Genomic DNA, 18,210 nt, shown 5'->3' with positions numbered 1-18,210 from the left:
TGTCTGAGGACCCCAGTTCCTTCTGCCTGTGGGACCCAGATCTCCTCAAGTCAAGCAACTTGTCCCTTAGACGTAGAACCCACGTTATGCCCATATTTTTCTGAGTCCCCAGGAGGAGATCCTCAAAACTCTTCTTGGAGAAATATTTCCTCTCCTGCACTGGAACAGAGCCTTGATTTCAGCCTGACCCCAGTCCAGCAGTTAGGGGCTTCCAGGTCTCCTCAGGACTCACTGTCACCCACAGACATGTCCCTCCCAGGGCCTTTCTTCAGAGGGGCTGAACTGTAGGGGAACCAAAGAAACCAAATCTAATTGACATTAGGCTAGTCTGTCGTAGCTAGTCAGGATCCATCCATCCCACCAATACTCTTACCCCAACTTTCCCCTCACCATCCTGCCCTGGACACTCCACCCAAGGAAGACAGACCAGGCTCTGGACAGTGGTCTGGGCTATCTCAGCACCTTTCTTCCACAGGCACCTTGGCTTTGAGGCAGTCCCATGGCCATGAGGCCAAACAGGTCTCCAGAGGAGAGCACTGAGGGAGATGCTGGGAGAACAGAGTGGAAGCCCACGGTGAGAGGCAGAGGCAGCAAAGTCCACCTCTAAGCCAGCTCTATACGAAGGACACAGCACTGGTCCCTGAAGGACCACAGCCTGCTTGCCTGGGCAGCTGAGTAAACTTCTCTGTGAATGTAACAGGGTGGGAATGCCTGGTCCTGTCTTAGATGGTGGGGTGGAGTGGGACAAAACAGGACATTAGCATTGTCAACTGCTTTGTGTCCAGGGAGAATTAGGAAAATGCTCAGTGTTTGTTCAGTTAACCAGAACACAGGCAGGAAGGAAAGTCTGCATGCCTGTCTCACAGAGACCATCCAGTAGCTTCAGGCTGCTGCTGCTGCTGCTGCTAAGTCGCTTCCCACTCTGTGCGACCCCATAGACGGCAGCTTACCAGGCTCCCCCGTCCCTGGGATTCTGCAGGCAAGAACACTGGAGTGGGTTGCCATTTCCTTCTCCAACGCATGAAAGTGAAAAGTGAAAGTGAAGTCACTCAGTCGTGTCCAACTCTTAGTGACCCCATGGACTGCAGCCTACCAGGCTCCTCCGTCCATGGGATTTTCCAGGCAAGAGTACTGGAGTGGGGTGCCATTGCTTTATCCGAGCTTCAGGCTACTCCCTGCACAAAAGGTGGAGAGAAGGCCCAGCTCTAAGGTCTGACTTAGATTAGTAAATCACTGATGAAATCTATTATTTTCCTTAGGCCAAAGATGCTTTCAAAGACATCTCCATATACTTCTCCAAGGAAGAATGGGAAGAGATGGGAGAATGGGAAAAAATCCAATATAGGAATGTGAAAAGGAACTATGAAGCACTGATTACTATAGGTAACAGGAAGTGCTGGGTGCCTGTGAGCCTGGGAAACATGAAACAGGTCTTCATCCTCAGTGTTTACTTGGCCCTCTCTTAGGTGGCTTCATCTGCTCACAGTTCCCTTTTGTGTGGAGACTAACCTGGAGGAAATTTTTATTGTTTTCTATCAAATGGAGGTTGATCCTGCAGTGCAGAGCTCACCTCTTGCCTTGTTCTAGATTCTCCCAGCCCATCTTATTGATTTCCCTGACTTTGTGACACTTTCCATTGCTTCTGTGCTTTGTTCCCCCTGGTAGAACAAACATTTTGTTTTTTTCCAGGTTTCAGAGCCACTCGACCAGCTTTCATGCATCACCGCAGGCAGGTCATCAAACCCCAGGTAGATGACACTGAGGATTCTGATGAAGAATGGACACCGAGGCAGCAAGGTGAGGGGCCAGGAGGATTTGGAGGTGTCTTCCTGAAACCAGCCTGGGCTTAGGTCTCAACTACTTCTCAGCCATTAGCAAAGAAAACATAATTTTCAGCATTCCAAAGTGGTTGTGGCTGAATATTGAAATCAGCCTGAATGAAGATGAATGTATAGGTTTTCCAGTGTAATTCTCAAAAGTTTTATGTTTAAAATTTATCATTCTTTTTAAAAAGAATTATTTTTGCTAAACATTCTTAATGAAAGGCAATTAAAGAAACCTTAGACTATAAATTCACCAAAGAGATTTAATACTAATCTCATAATAATTAGGTTATTGGATTAAATCTCTTAGAAGAGGAAATGATTAACATATTATGTCAAGATACATTATTTATGTATGTATATAAAACAACACCACATGATCTTATTACCCTAAGGTTAAACTAATTCTTTGTTTTAATTCTGGGAAAGGATTTGGGAGAACTATTTATTCTCCCTGATCTTTCCCATATTTCACTGACCAGAGACAGCATCAGGTAAATAAAATGAAGTACACTCTTTATACAATAGAAGTGAGCAGCTCACTTCCTCTTCTGCTGCTCAAACAGTTTAGAAGAGTTAATCTGCCTAGACTGGAGAAAACAATTTAGATAGTTCTCTGATTCTCCATCTATGGATTTCTGTTCTCCCAGATTTTTAAAAATTAATTTTGTAGTTTTGGCTGCACTGGGTCTTCGTGGCTGTGCATGGGCTTTCTCTGGTTGCGGTGAGTGGCTTCTCATTGCAGAGCACGTGCAGGCTCAGTAGTTTGTGACACACAGGCTTAGTTGCCCAGCAGAAAGTGGAATCTTCCTGGACCAGCCATCGAACCTGTGCCCTCTGCACTGGCAGGCAGATTCTCATCCACCATGCCACCATGGAAGTCCTTCTACTCCCTTAGGTTATTAAAACTAGTATAAGAGACATGGAAACCAAACATTTGGTTGTCTGCAAAGGTTTTCACATGAAGAGAGATTCTTCGTAGGGAATACATATGCCATGGTTCACCATACCTCTGCACATCTTTATTTACCTTCTTAACAATTTCTGAGTGTATGGTACACTGTTGCTAACTATGTACACATTAAAGTTAGTGGCTATAGTGTTAATCGCTCAGTCATGTCGGACTCTGCATACCCACGGACAGTAGCCACCAGGATCCTCTGTCCATGGAATTCTCCAGGCAAGAGTCCTGGAGTGGGTTGCCATTTCCTGCTCCAGGTTATCTTCCCAACCCAGGGATCGAACCTGTGTCTGTTGCATCTCCTGCATTGCAGACAGAATTTTTACTGCTGAGCCACCGGGGATATATATACACACTGCTGCTGCTACTGCTAAGTCGCTTCAGTCGTCCCCGACTCTGTGCGACCCCATAGACGGCAGCCCACAGGCTCCCCCGTCCCTGGGATTCTCCAAGCAAGAACACTGGAGTGGGTTGCCATTTCCTTCTCCAATGCATGAAAGTGAAAAGTGAAAGTGAAGTCGCTCAGTCGTGTCTGACTCTAGCGACCCCATGGACTGCAGCCTACCAGGCTCCTCGGTCCATGGGATTTTCCAGGCAAGAGTTACTGGAGTGGGGTGCCATTGCCTTCTCCCGTATATACACACTGCTGTACAACAAATCTGTAGAAATGTTCCATCTTGCGTGATTGAAGCCCTAACCCACTGAGCAACAATTCTCCAATCCTTCATCCTCATAGCCCTTGGCAACCACAATTGTATTTTCTGTTTTCATGGATTTGATTGATTTAGATACTTCATAGAAGTGGAATCAGGCAATACTTGTCTTTTTTTATTGGTTCATTTCACTTAGTATAATATCATCAAGGCCCATCCATAATGTAGCATATGACAGAATTCTTGTTTAAGGCTTAAAAACATCCCATGTGTGCATGTGGATATAACAGACATAAGATATATCTTATATATAATCTTTATCTGTTTATCCACCAATGAACATTTAGATTGCTTATACATCTTGCCAACTGGGAATAATGCAGCAATGGCCATACCTGTGCACACTATTTATTCAATATCTCACTTTCAATTTTTTATGGAAATATACCCTTGAGTTGGATTTCTAGATCATACAGCAGTTCTAATTTTCTGTGGAAACTCCATACTGTTTTCTATAAAGCTTGCAACATTTTACATTGCCAACAATATTGTATAAGGGTTCCAATTTCTCCATATCCTTATCAAACTTGCTACTGTCTTCTTATTCATATTGCCCATCACAGAAGGTATGAGATAATTTCCACTGTGGTTTTAATTTGTATTTCCCTATTGATTAGTAATACTGAACATCTTTTCATATGTTTGTTGGCCATTTGTGTATCTTCTTTGGAGAAATGTCTATTCAATTCTTTCTCTCACTGTGTTAGTCAGCTCAGACTGCCATAACAAAACAGACTGCATGCCTTAAACCACAGAAATTTGTTTTCTTACAATGTTGGAGCATGGATGTTTGATATCAGGGTGCCATTATGGTCAATCAGGTTCTCTTCCTGGCTTATAGGTAGCCTTCGTATTGGTATATGCTTATTAACCCCTTATCAGATACATATTTTACAAATATTTTCTACCATTCTGTAAGTGGACTTTTCACTCTGTTCACTGTGCCCTTTGCTGCACAGAGGTTTTAAGATTAATGTAGTCTCATTTGTCTATTTCTACTTTGTTACTAATACTTATGCACTTGGTACCACATCTAAGAAATCATTGCTGATTCAATGTCATGAAGCTTCACCCTTGTTTTCTTCTAAGAGTCTTATCAAATCTTGCATTTAGGTCTTTAATCCATTCTGAGTTGATTTTACTTCATGATATAAGATGTTCATTATTTTGCATATGGATATTTTGTTTCCCCAACACCATACATTACAGGGATTAAACTTTCCCCGTTATCTTGACACCCTTGATGAAGATCATTAGACCATGTATCCAAGAGTTTATTTCTGGCTGTCTATTTTGTTCCATTGATTGACATATCTGTCTTTATGCCAGCCAACTTCCTCAGTGGCTCAGCAGCTGAAGAATCTGCCTTCAATGCAGGAGACACAGGAGATGTGGGTTCAATCCATGGATTAAGAAGATCCCCTGGAGAAGGAAATGGCAACCCCCTCCAGTATTCTTGCCTGAGAAATCCCCTGGACAGAGGAGCCTGGTGGGCTATCATCCAAAAGGTCACAAAGAGTCAAGAAGACTGAGGGACTAAGCACACATTTATGCCAAAACTATACTCTTTTGGTTACTGTACCTTTGTAATATGTTCTGAAATCAGAGGCCTCCAGCTTTGCTGTTCTTTCTAAGATTGTTTTGCCTATTTGGGGTGCTCTGAGATTCCGTGTTAACTGTAGGATGGATTTTCTATATCTGAAAAAACTTCCATTGGGATTTTAATAGGAATTGCATTGAATCTTTAAATTGCTTTGAGTAGTATGAACAACTTAATAATATTAAGCCTCTAAATCCATAAACATGAGACAGCTATCTATTTACTATGTCAGATTCCTTTCAGCAATACATTGTAGTTTTCAATGTATAAGTCTTTCATCTCCTTAAGTTTACTCCTAATTACTTCATTCTTTTCAATGCTATTATAAATAAGATTATTTGTCAAGTGGCTAAGACTCCACACTCCCAATGCAGAGAACTTGGGTTCAGGCCCTGGTCAGGGAACTAGATCCCAAATGCCACAACAAAGACCTGGCACAAACAAATAAATAAAAATAATTTTTTTTTCACTCTAGACTATAGCTTTAAAAAAATAAAAAATAAATAGGATTGTTTTCTTATTTTCCTTTTTTAAATGGTCATTGTTCATGCAAGGAAAGATATTTGAATGTTGATTTTGTACTGTGCAACACTCTGTGCAGGTTTTTTTGTGTGTGTGGAATTTTAAATATTTTTCTGCACATAAAATCATGCCCCCTGTGAACAGACATAATTTTACTTCTTTCTTTCCAAGTGGAAGCCTTTTGTTTCCTTTTCTAATCTAATGCCCTGGCTAGGACTTCTAATATTATGGTGAATAGAAATGTTGAGAATGGGCATCCTTGCCTTTTTTTCTGGATCTTAGAAATTTTCAGCTTTTCACTGATGACTATGATGTTAGAGGTAGACTTTTCATATATGACCTTTATTATATTGCAATCACTTCCTTCTGTTTCTACATTGTTGAGTATTTTTGTCATGAAAGGCTAGTAAACTTATTAGATACTTATGAACATCAGATGAGGCACAGATGAGGTTTCATGTTTTTTTTTAATTGTAAGAAAATTATGTAATGCTCCCAGTGGAAGCATAGGAGTTGATGATACAGAAATTTTCCATTCCTCCTTTGGTAATCATTGTCTTTGTCACTCTCTGGCTCAGAATTATGTGTCCTTAATTAGAATGCCCAGAGTTTGGAAACATTTATCAACAAAAACACTGATTCTCATTTTTTAGGTAAACCTTTTTCAATGGCCTTCAGAGTGGAGCCCAGTAAACACCAGAAGGTGAGTATTTCCCAAATCCTGTTACCAAAATATCCTCCTCATGGATCCAGTCACAGATGAGAATAGGAGAAAACACAGAGATCCTGGAGACTCCTGCCTTCCTGTCCTGAATCTTTAGCACAATGTCTGATATCATCATCATCTCTATACTTAGTAAGAACAGCAACAATAGTAGGCTGTTCTATTGTTACATTATTTTCACAATATTTCAGACTTTAAAGCATTTTATGTGAATAAACTTACTTAAAACAATCCTACAGTACCTATAAGTAGGTATATAGCTATCACCATTATAGATCCAAAAAATGAGGTAAAATACATTTGATTATATGCCTGAGATCACAGTATCACTGGTAGTGCAATCTAATCCAAAGCACATTCTCTAAACCCCTTACAAACTGATTAAAACTTCCATAGTTCTATGAAACTTATTCATACATCTTTATATCATTCATCTGAGAGATGTTTTCAACCTCACTTCATCCTGCTGTGCTAGGGAGGGATATGCTACGACATCTGACTAAGGGAAGCTTAAGGATATGTTGGGCAGTTTGTAGAGTGGGTGGTCAAAGATGAAGAAGCTTAAGGACATGCTGGGCAGATTTTAAGAGAGGACGGTCCAGGATGAAGAAGCTTAAGGACATGTTGGGCACTTTGTAGAGTGGACAGTGAAAGATGAAGAAGCTGAAGGACATGTTGAGCAGTCTGTAGAGTGGACTGTCCAAGATGAAGAAGCTTAAGAACATGATGGGCAGTGTGTAGAGAGGACGGCCCAGGATGAAGAAGGCGACAGGATCCCTACCTCAGAGCCTCCCATGCCAATAAGAGGAAGCAACTCACAGCCCTGACAAGCCTCAGGTTTATGACTGAAAAGCAACAAATAAGAAAATGACTGAAGGACTTCACATAGGTTACCTGCTTTTGAGTAGAAACTCATCATCTGGGCATCATTTCAAATGCTCATTCTTGTAGGAGGAAGTAACAACTCCTTCCTCTGAGCTCTGATTAGGCAACTCTCCTGTTTGGAATCATTTGTTTAGCCTGCCCCTGTGTTATGAGCTTTGAGAGCCTAGCCCATACCTATTAATTCTCAGAAGTCCAGACCCAGCTCAAAGCCCCTGAGGGCCCCCTGAATGTTTTTTGAATGAGTGACTGCACATTTAAACATTCATCTAGGAGTAGGAAGGTCAAAGAATGCTGAAGAGGGTATCTGTAAGCTAGACTTCAAATATAGAGGGAGTTAGGGGATAAATTGATGGCAGGGGTGTACGCTCACATTCATACTGTATTAAATAGCTCACACAATGATTTGTTGAATGTTATTAAATTTCATGTCCACTATAACATTAAGAATTAGTATGTATACCAATTTATGGATCAGGAAACTGAGGAGAACCAGCTAGTCATATGGCCTTGTTCAAGGAGAATTGATGAGACCAACTATTTTAATTCCAAATATTGCCTCTAAGAGGACATGGCAACCTGCAACTTTCAGCTCATTTTCTTTATTGTCTAAATGTGTTTCTGCCAATCGTCTTTTCTCTTATCAATCTCACTGGTTTGTCACCTTATTTCCCAGATGTGTTTTATCCCCTCTGTAATTTTCCACACTTCCTCATCTATCAAAGGCCCACTAATTAATAGAAAACCCCCCGGATTTCTCTACGAGCCCTACCTCTTCTTTCTCTGACCTCCAGCTAGTCTCCCTGCCTTGCTCTCAATTTTGTGCAGAAAGCTGAAGGGAAAGAACCTTAAGATATGAATTCTAGCTTTGATTCACTACCCACTTAGGTCCTTGTTTTACACTCCAGTGTTCGTGTCCGCCCCATCCATCAGGTATTTCCAAGAACTGTCAAAGTATTAACTAAAGTCATGCATGTGAAAACACTTCATAAAGTCCTAAAGAAGTAAAGAAATGAATGTTGTCTTTTACTCACATGGAAGGGAATGTCCAAGGCACCATTAAGTAAGGAATCTAGTTTGAAGGAATTGCTGGGAGCAGCAAAATTGCTGAAGACAAGTGGCTCCAAGCAGGCTCAGAAACCGGTGCCCCCTCCCAGAAAAGCAAGGGCCCCAGAACAGCAACCCAGACAAAAAGTCGGTAAGAGAAAATTTGGGGAGTTCCTCTAATTAGTTCCTCTCATCACTATAGAAAAACTAATAAGTATGGCCTAGGTGTGTGGCATGGACTTTGGGTAGGCATGGGTTTAAGCTGGACTGAGCTGAAACATGAAGTTAGCACTGGGGCCTTGGGAAAATCTTATACATTTTCTGAGGTCTGAATGCTCATCTATAAAGTGAAGATAAGGATACATAACTCATACAGTGCTTGAAAGCCTTACAAAAATGCAGAAGTCTGACACCTACAAGTAGTTCAATAAATCGAGCTGTGATAATAGGGACCGCATTTTATTAGTGTTTATGCCCAGACCTCTGCTCAATGCCTTATGTGTCACGTGCCCTCAATGTATGTTTTCTGAGTACATGTGTCAGTGAACTATTTCCTAAGTAAGAAGGTTGAGAAGTTAAACCTACTAACGGGAAGTACAGGAAGCTAACACTGAACTGGGCATTTGTGGTCAGTGAGGAGACTCAGTCTCCTGAACCAGTAGTTAAAGGGAGAAGAAACAAAGCATAGAGAAGGGACTTCCTGGTGGTTAAGTGGTTAAGACTCCCTGCTTCCACTGCAGGAGGTGTGGGTTCCATTCCTGGTCAGGGAACTAAGATCCCACAAGACATGTAGCATGGCCAATAAATAATGTAACATTAAAACATAAAAATACAAAAGTAAAAGCTTGAAAAATAAATGTAATAAAATGTTAATAAAGTGTATAGATGGACAGGTAGGAGATCTCATACTTTCTGATAAAACAGGGACTAACTCTCCAGACCCCACCAGCCTTGTTTAGCTTCTGTTCTCCATCTTAGAACACAGAAGAAAGGAGACTGGAGTTAAGAGGTACAGTCTACGAGAAAGAAAGGGCCTTGTGTACCAAGAGGTCAGCGAGCCCCAGGATGACAACTACCTCTGTGAGTGACCCCGCTGGCCCACTCATGGAGAAGGGGCTATGAGGCCCTGGTCCAATAACCTCACCTCACCATTTGGTCCCCCAATTATCCCCTTCCTCTATGACTTGGGGTGCAGGATCAAGGCCACGTGCCGTGAGTGCCCCAGTTCTTTCTGAAGGTCTTTACGACCAGCAACATCACTGTACCTCCCCTTATCCCTGTTGCTCTCACCTCCAGATTGTGAGGAGTGTCAGAACTTCTTCATCGACAGCTGTGCTGCCCACGGGCCCCCAACCTTTGTAAAGGACTGTGCAGCGGAAAGGGGGCATGCCAACCGCTCAGCCCTCACTCTGCCCCCTGGGTTAAGTATCAGACTGTCGGGCATCCCTGAGGCTGGGCTTGGAGTGTGGAACGAGGCATCCGATCTGCCACTGGGCCTGCACTTTGGCCCCTACGAGGGCCAGATTACAGATGACAAAGAGGCCGCCCACAGTGGATACTCCTGGCTGGTGAGAAACACCCCTATTTCCCTGTCCTCTGGCCTCTAATCACTTGTGGGTGGTGAGGGTGGGGGGTACTTCATGTCTACATGGGAGGACACCAATGGTGATGACACAGTCGGCAATGACACAGTCAGCCCTGTGTACTGTGTGCACCGGGCATGAACACAGGCCTTCCATCCAAAGGTCAGAGGAGAGGTGGGAACACCGTGGTACACACACCGCACTTCCATGTAAAGGTCAGAGGAGAGGTGGGAACACCGTGGTACACACACGCAGGACTTCCATCCACAGGTCAGAGGAGAGGTGGGAGACAGTGGTACAGGCACACAGATGTGACTCCTCCCTTGTGGAGCCCTTTCCTACTTGGAATGATTAAGAAGCTTACCATGTGGTCTGACTGGCAGTTGAATCTATGCAGGCCGAAGAGCACCAATGACAGCAGAGGAAAATAGTTCTTCTATTACTTCCTACCAAAAAAATAAAAGAGAGAAGAAAGCTTGAAACTCTTTTTCTGACACTCAGATCACCAAAGGGAGAAACCGCTATGAGTATGTGGATGGAAAGGACATGTCTTTGGCCAACTGGATGAGGTGAGTGCAGTGAGTCTGCAGTGTATAGATGTCGCTCCTCCCTCAAGCCCACACCCCTTTCCTTCTCAACCTGGCTACCTCAACAGCTTTCACATCTTCTTACCTCTTTTCCATTCATATCATGCTCTTTCATTTCAAAAGACATCAGAAAAAAATAAAAATATAGCATGTGACATCAAAATACAAGTCTACATGCTGAACAAAACTGTGGTACATGAAAACAACTTTAGGAGTCTAGATTCACCAGGGACACTTTCAGTTCAGTTCAGTTCAGTCGCTCAGTCTTGTCTGACCCTTTGTGACTTCATTGCAGCACGCCAGGCTTCCCTGTCCATCACCAACTCCCGGAGTTCACCCAAACTCATGTCCATCCAGTCAGTGATGCCATCCAGCCATCTCATCCTCTGTCATCCCCTTCTCCTCCTGCCTCCAATCCCTCCCAGAATCAGACTCTTTTCCAATGAATCAAATCTTCACATGAGGTGGCCAAAGTATTGGATTTTCAGCTTCAGCATCAGTCCTTCCAATGAACACCCAGGACTAATCTCCTTTAGAATGGACTAGTTGGATCTCCTTGCAGTCCAAGGGACTCTCAAGAGTCTTCTCCAACACCACAGTTCAAAAGCACCAATTCTTCGGCACTCAGCTTTCTTCACAGTCCAACTCTCACATCCATACATGACCATGGAAAAATCATAGCCTTGACTAGACAGACCTTTGTTGGCAAAATAATGTCTCTGCTTTTGAATATGCTATCTAGTTGGTCATAACTTTCCTTCCAAGGAGTAAGCGTCTTTTAATTTCATGGCTGCAATCACCATCTGCAGTGATTTTGGAGCCCAAAAACATAAACTCTGACACTGTTTCCACTGTTTCCCGATCTATTTCCCATGAAGTGATGGGACCAGATGCCATGATCTTCATTTTCTGAATGTTCAGCTTTAAGCCAACTTTTTCACTCTCGTCTTGCACTTTCATCAAGAGGCTCTTTAGTTCCTCTTCACTTTCTGCCATAAGGGTGGTGTCATCTGCATATCTGAGGTTATTCATATTTCTCCCAGCACACTTGATTCCAGCTTGTGCTTCTTCCAGCCCAGCGTTTCTCATGGTGTACTCTGCATAGAAGTTAAATAAGCAGGGTGACAACACACAGCCTTGACATACTCCTTTTCTTATTTGGAACCAGTCTGTTGTTCCATGTCCAGTTCTAACTGTTGCTTCCTGACCTGCATAGAAGTTTCTCAAGAGGCAGGTCAGGTGGTCTGGTATTCCCATCTCTTTCAGAATTTTCCACAGTTTATTGTGATCCACACAGTCAAAGGCTTTGGCATAGTCAATAAAGCAGAAATAGATGTTTTTCTGGAACTCTCATCATTTTTCCATGATCCAGCAGATATTGCCAATTTGATCTCTGGTTCCTCTGCCCTTTCTAACACCAGTTTGAACATCTGGAAGTTCATGGTTCACATATTGCTGAAGCCTGGCTTGGAGAATTTTGAGCATTACTTTACTAGCATGTGAGATGAGTGCAATTGTGCAGTTGTTTGAGCATTCTTTGACATTGCCTTTCTTTGGGATTGGAATGAAAACTGACCTTTTCCAGTCCTGGGGCCACTGCTGAGTTTTCCAAATTTGCTGGCATATTGAATGCAGTACTTCACAGCATCATCTTCCAGGATTTGAAATAGCTCAACTGGAATTCCATCACCTCTACTAGCTTTGTTCATAGTGATGCTTTCTAAGGCCTACTTGACTTCGCATTCCAGGATGTCTGGCTATAGGTGAGTGATCACACCATCGTGATTATCTGGGTCGTGAAGATCTTTTTTGTACAGTTCTTCTGTGTATTCTTGCCACCTCTTCTTGATATCTTCTGCTTCTGTTAGGTCCATACCATTTCTGTCTTTTATCGAGCCCATCTTTGCATGAAATGTTCCCTTGGTATCTCTAATTTTCTTGAAGAGATCTCTAGTCTTTCCCATTCTGTTGTTTTCCTCTATGTCTTTGCATTGATCACTGAGGAAGGTTTTCTTATCTCTCCTTGCTATTCTTTGGAACTCTGCATTCAGATGCTTATATCTTTCCTTTTCTCTTTTGCTTTTTGCTTCTCTTCTCTTCACAGCTATTTGTAAGGCCTCCCCAGACAGCCATATTGCTTTTTTGCATTTCTTTTCCATGGGGATGGTCTTGATCCCTGTCTCCTGTACAATGTCATGACCCTCCATCCATAGTTCATCAGGCACTCTATCTATCAGATATAGGCCCTTAAATCTATTTCTAACTTCCACTATAATCATAAGGAATTTGATTTAGGTCATACTTGAATGGTCTAATTGTTTTCCCTTCTTTATTCAATTTAAGTCTGAATTTGGCAATAAGTAGTTCATGATCTGAGCCACAGTCTGCTCCTGGTCTTGTTTTTGCTGACTGTATAGAGCTTCTCCATATTTGACTGCAAAGAATATAATCAATCTGATTTCAGTGTTGGCCATCCGGTGATGTCCATGTGTAGAGTCTTCTCTTGTGTTGTTGGAAGAGGGTGTTTGCTATGACCAATGCACTCTCTTGGAAAAACTTTATTAGCCTTTGCCCTACTTCATTCCTTATTCCAAGGCCAAATTTGCCTGTTACTCCAGGTGTTTCTTGACTTACTACTTTTGCATTCCAGTCCCCTATAATGAAAAGGACATCTTTTTGGGGTGTTAGTTCTAAAAGGTCTTGTAGGTCTTCATAGAACCGTTCAACTTCAGCTTCTTCAACATTACTGGTTGGGGCATAGACTTGGATTACTGTGATATTGAATGGTTTGCCTTGGAAACGAACAGAGATCATTCTGGTTTGGGGGATTTATTTAATTTTTTTTTTTTTTTTTTGAGATTGCATCCAAGTACTGTATTTTGGACTCTTTTGTTGACCATGATGGCTACTCCATTTCTTCTAAGGGATTCCTGCCCGCAGTAGTAGATATAATGGTCATCTGAGTTAAATTCACCCATTCCAGTCCATTTTAGTTCGCTGATTCCTAGAATATTGACGTTCACTCTTGCCATCTCCTGTTTGACCACTTCCCATTTGCCTTGATTCATGGACCTAACAATCCAGGTTCCTATGCAATATTGCTCTTTACAACATTGGACCTTGCTTCTATCACCAGTCACATCCACAACTGGGTATTGTTTTTGCTTTGGCTCCATCCCTTCATTCTTTGTGGAGTTATTTCTCCACTGATCTCCAGTAGCCTATTGGGTACCTACTGATCTGGGGAGTTCCTCTTTGAGTATCCTATCATTTTTCCTTTTCATACTGTTCATGGGGTTCTCAAGGCAAGAATACTGAAGTGTTTTGCCATTCCCTTCTCCAGTGGACCACATTCTGTCAGACCTCTCCACCATGACCCACCCATCTTGGGTGGCCCCACAACAGCATGGCTTAGTTTGATTGAGTTAGACGAGGCTGTGACCCATGTGATTAGATTGACTCGATTTCTGTGATTATGGTTTATGTGTCTGCCCTCTGATGCCTCTTGCAGCACCTAGAATCTTACCTGGGTTTCTTTTACCTTGGACATGGGGTATCTCCTCACAGCCGCCCCTCCTGACCTTGTACGTGGAGTAGCTCCTCTTGGCTCTCTGTGCTCGCGCAGCCACCTCTCCTTGGACATCGGGATACTTTAACTGACTTAACTGACACTTACCAAGCATTTTGTGTTCCAGTTTAGACAGTGAACTTCATTACTGAAGCAGGTCACCCAACCCATGTTTTGGAGAACAACTGCAGACAGACATTAACCAATTGATTTTAGGAACAGTAACCTTAATTTCCTATTTTTGAGTAACTGCACAGCACCAGGATAACCTAACATGGGAGGCCTTGAGTCCATGTGCTCAACAACCTCCCCAGGCTCCATTTCAGTGAGAAGTGGGCCCTGAGGCCTGGGAAGGAATGGGGGCCAGGATGTCCATGAGCAGGGCCATTCTCTGAGGGCCCCTCCTTTCATCAGGGCAGGCAGAAAGTGAATAAACTATCACTGTTATGGGTCTCAAGCTATGTCAGAGCACTCTCCAAGTTTTCATGAGAGGGGGTGGGCAAGCAAATATGGCCCTGGATAAACGTGGGGAGATTGGAGGAAAGCCTTGGGAGAAAAGGCAGGCTGGGGTGAGTGCTGAGGGCTGCATGCTAGCAGAGGAGCACCAAGTCCTGTGGAATGAAAGAGAACTTAATTCAGAGTTTAGAGGAGCTGGAGGTCACCAGCCTCATGGACAGTCCAGGTGGAGATGAGTCTGGAACTGGGCTCTATAAAATGGCTAATTAGGTAAGGAGAGAAAAGCATTCCAGCCAGGAAGAGGACCAGAAACAGGATCTGGAAATAGGAATTCACACGGCCTGGTCGAAGGTGTGAACAGAAGGTCCCCATGAGGGGCGATGGGAGCCATGGCAGCCTCAGAGCCTGAAGGCAAGGAGCTGGGCATGGCCCGACAGTGGAGGGGACTCATCACCTGAGGTTTCTTTCCCTTTCTGGCCTTGACCCCAGGTATGTGAACTGTGCCCGGGACGACGACGAGCAGAACCTGGTGGCCTTGCAGTATCAAGGGCAGATCTTCTACCGAACCTGCCAGGTGGTCAGGCCGGGCTGTGAGCTGCTGATCTGGTATGGGGACGAGTATGGCTGGGACCTCAGCATCAAGCGGGACAGCAGGGGGAAGAACAAGCTCACGGCCGGGAGAGGTGAGCGCCACCCCTCTTCCAACGCCCCACCCCATCCTGGGGAGCCTCTCTGGTCCGATTCCAAAGCAGAGTACAATCCAGTCCAAAGTCAGTCATGTCGTCATTAAAATGCCTCAGAATTTGATTCATTTCATATGACTATTAGGGAAAAAATGTATATTAAAAATGTTAGTTCTAATTTTCAATATTTCATGCAGAAAAATATGTAACATCACCTTCTGCTGAAAGGCTTAGAAGCAAAAAGCAAGTTTTCTAGCACCTACCAGCTCTCTCACCTTTACCTGTTTCTTCCTCATTTCCTCCACATTTCTAAGCGACACATGTACAGCGATTTGCATTCTGTTACTGTATCAGTTTGTTGTCATGTGAGTTTATACTCTGTGCCAGACAGGGCTCCACCCACTGAAAGAGACAGAACCACTGCCCTGGGGCAGCATGGACTTCATACCAGATGGGGGCTGGTGCTCTGAGGAAAACCAGTGGAGGAAAAGTGCCTCCAATCAGCGTGAGCAGAGGGTGGGGTGTGCTGCAGGATGGTGGGCAGGGTCTCTGCAGAGATAACACCTGTGGGAAAGGATTCCAGGCAGGGGAGCAGCCAGTGCTGCAGCCCCAGGGCCAGGAATAGAGGCCATGCCAGTGGTGGCAGGAGGAAGCACAGAGGGAGAGGAAGGAGGCTGGACGGGACGCAGAAGCCTCAGGGCCTGTGTCCAGGTGCACGCCCCATGGGTCTTCCTGGGTAACACAGAACAACCATGTGGCTTTCAGCTGCAAGTGGCATGTTCTCTGTGCTAAGACAATGCTTTCGTTCACTTTTGGGAAGAGATAGCAGTGGGGATTCCGCTCATAGGTCAGTTCACTGCCAGACATGAGGGGAGAGTGGGCTGGATAAAGATGCTCGGGAGTGAGGGTGTGAGGAGTCTAGCTGGAGATGTATTTTTAAACAGGACTTCCTAGTGCATGTTAAATGCAGTAAGACTGAATGAAATAAATGAGCTATGAATACTGGTGAGGCTTGAGAAAGGACATGCCTTTATTTTATGATTTATGGAAAACTGAAAGAGGAGCAATTTATGAACCAATTGGGCCAGCAGGAGCCAGAGACCTGTAGTCAGTAGGACCTGGGCCTCTTGGTCTCCTGCAGTCTGAAACCCACTTCCTGCAGAGATTGACACAAAGGCTTCTCTTTGAACAAGGAGCCATAAATTCAGCTTTACTCAAACCTGCTCTAACCACCCCCTGTGCTGCCTCCCACATGCAGAGAGCTCCAGGCCAGGTGCCCTTAACTTAATAGACCCTTTCCCCTCACAGGGAGCCGATCAGGAAGATTCCACCTAAGTCATCAAGTCTTCTCTCTCAGTAGAGTAAAATACCTGTGGCAACTGTGACATGACTTTTCAGATACTTACACGCAGGGAACGGTCCCTGTAGATCCACCTCTATCAGGAGAGACACTGCCTCTGATGCTGCTGGAAGGTCCCTAGTCTGGGTGATATGTAGAAAAGGCCCTTGACACAAGCTTCCTGGATTTCTGTAGACATAGAGAATAAGAATGGAATGGAGACGTGGACTGTAAAGACACACTTGATGGGAGACAAATCGTGCACCATCAACACCTAGATGATCAGTGGGGCGGCCTTACCGTGGCAAACCCGCTACCTGACCAAAAGCTTCCTCTTTCAGCAGAACCGAAGCCCAAGAGCCACCCATGTGCCTCCTGCTCTCTGGCCTTCTCCAGTCAGAAATTCCTCAGCCAACACGTCCAACGCAATCACCCTTCTCAGACCCTCCTGAGACCATCTGCAAGAGACCACCTCCAACCAGAGGATCCCTGCCCAGGCAGTCAAAATCAGCAGCAGCGATATTCCAATCCACACAGCCCAAGTGACAAACCTGAGGGTTGCAAGGCCAAGGACAGGCTCCAACCTTTGCTGAAAAGCAAGGCTGAAGAGGATTTCAAGGGCCTCCTCCTATTCACCCAGAAGACAAATGGGGGCTTCTGGGGTACATAAGAGAATCACAGAAGAGCCCAGCACAAGCCAGAGACTGAATCCAGAGGACACAGGCAAATTATTTATGGGGGCAGGGGTCTCAGGGATTATAGAAGTCAAGTACGGAGAGTGTGGGCAAAGCTCCAAGGTTTAGTCAAGTCTCATCACACACGAGAGAACACACAGGGCAGAAGCCCTATGTTTGCAGGGAGTGTGGGTGAAGCTTCAGTCAGAAGTCCCTCCTCGTCATGCACCAGAGGACACACACAGGGGAGAAGCCCTGTGTTTGCAGGGAGTGTGGGCAAGGCTTCAGTCAGAAGTCCCATCTCATCAGACACCAGAGGACACGCACAGGGGAGAAGCTCTATGTTTGCAGGGTGTGTGGGTGAAGCTTCAGTCAGAAGTCAAGTCTCATCAGACACCAGAGGACACACACAGGGGAGAAGCCCTATGTTTGCGGGGAGTGTGGGCGAAGCTTCAGTCAGAAGTCCCTCCTAATCATGCACCAGAGGACACAGAGGGGTGAAGCCCTATGTTTGCAGGGAGTGTGGGCGAAGCTTCAGTGATAAATCTCATCACACACCAGAGGACACACACAGGGGAGCAGCCCTATGTTTGCAGAGAGTGTGAGTGAGTCATGACAAACAAACCACATCTTAGCACAGGAGGATTACTGCAGCCACCCCATGCCTCAGCTCTAAGGGGGCCTCAGAGGAGGTCTGTGACCCATTACAGTCCCCAAGTGTATGAGGAGAGACTTCCCAGGTGGTCCAGTGGCCAAGAATCCATTGCAGAGACCCATGCTCACTACCTGATTGGGGAACTAGCTCCCACATGCTGCAACTAAGACACAGCGCAGCCGAAAAAATAAATACATAAATAAATATTTTAAGGAAAGAGTGTGATAAGCACAGAATTACTTGATTAAATAGACCTTTTTGACAGTTTCACTTTATGACACTTTCATGATAGGAGAGGAGGTAGATAAAGAGCAGAGGGTTTCTTAGGTGTTCTGGAGATGTTCATGCCAATTGCCTTCATGGTTTTTTGTACTCCTCTTCTGATAATTTTTG

The 18,210-nt window shown here is 44.3% G+C and overlaps 1 protein-coding gene across 1 annotated transcript; it reads left to right on the top strand.

Moving 5' to 3' along the window:
* The first annotated feature begins 505 nt into the window (after nucleotides 1–505).
* Nucleotides 506–17,888, top strand: LOC102398287 (histone-lysine N-methyltransferase PRDM9-like). The gene is given in 12 exon segments (XM_044938418.2): nucleotides 506–574; nucleotides 1,260–1,383; nucleotides 1,690–1,797; nucleotides 6,273–6,322; nucleotides 8,267–8,423; nucleotides 9,251–9,352; nucleotides 9,569–9,840; nucleotides 10,357–10,424; nucleotides 14,956–15,149; nucleotides 16,833–17,088; nucleotides 17,090–17,266; nucleotides 17,430–17,888. Coding segments are annotated over 12 exon segments (1,851 nt in total). The 3' UTR covers nucleotides 17,704–17,888.
* Nucleotides 17,889–18,210: the final 322 nt, after the last annotated feature.

Source organism: Bubalus bubalis, chromosome 3, assembly GCF_019923935.1.
Source record: "Bubalus bubalis isolate 160015118507 breed Murrah chromosome 3, NDDB_SH_1, whole genome shotgun sequence".
NCBI classification, from domain to species: Eukaryota; Metazoa; Chordata; class Mammalia; order Artiodactyla; family Bovidae; genus Bubalus; species Bubalus bubalis.
The sequence above is the reverse complement of the archived record's forward strand: the minus strand, read 5'-3'. Positions and strand labels throughout refer to the sequence as shown.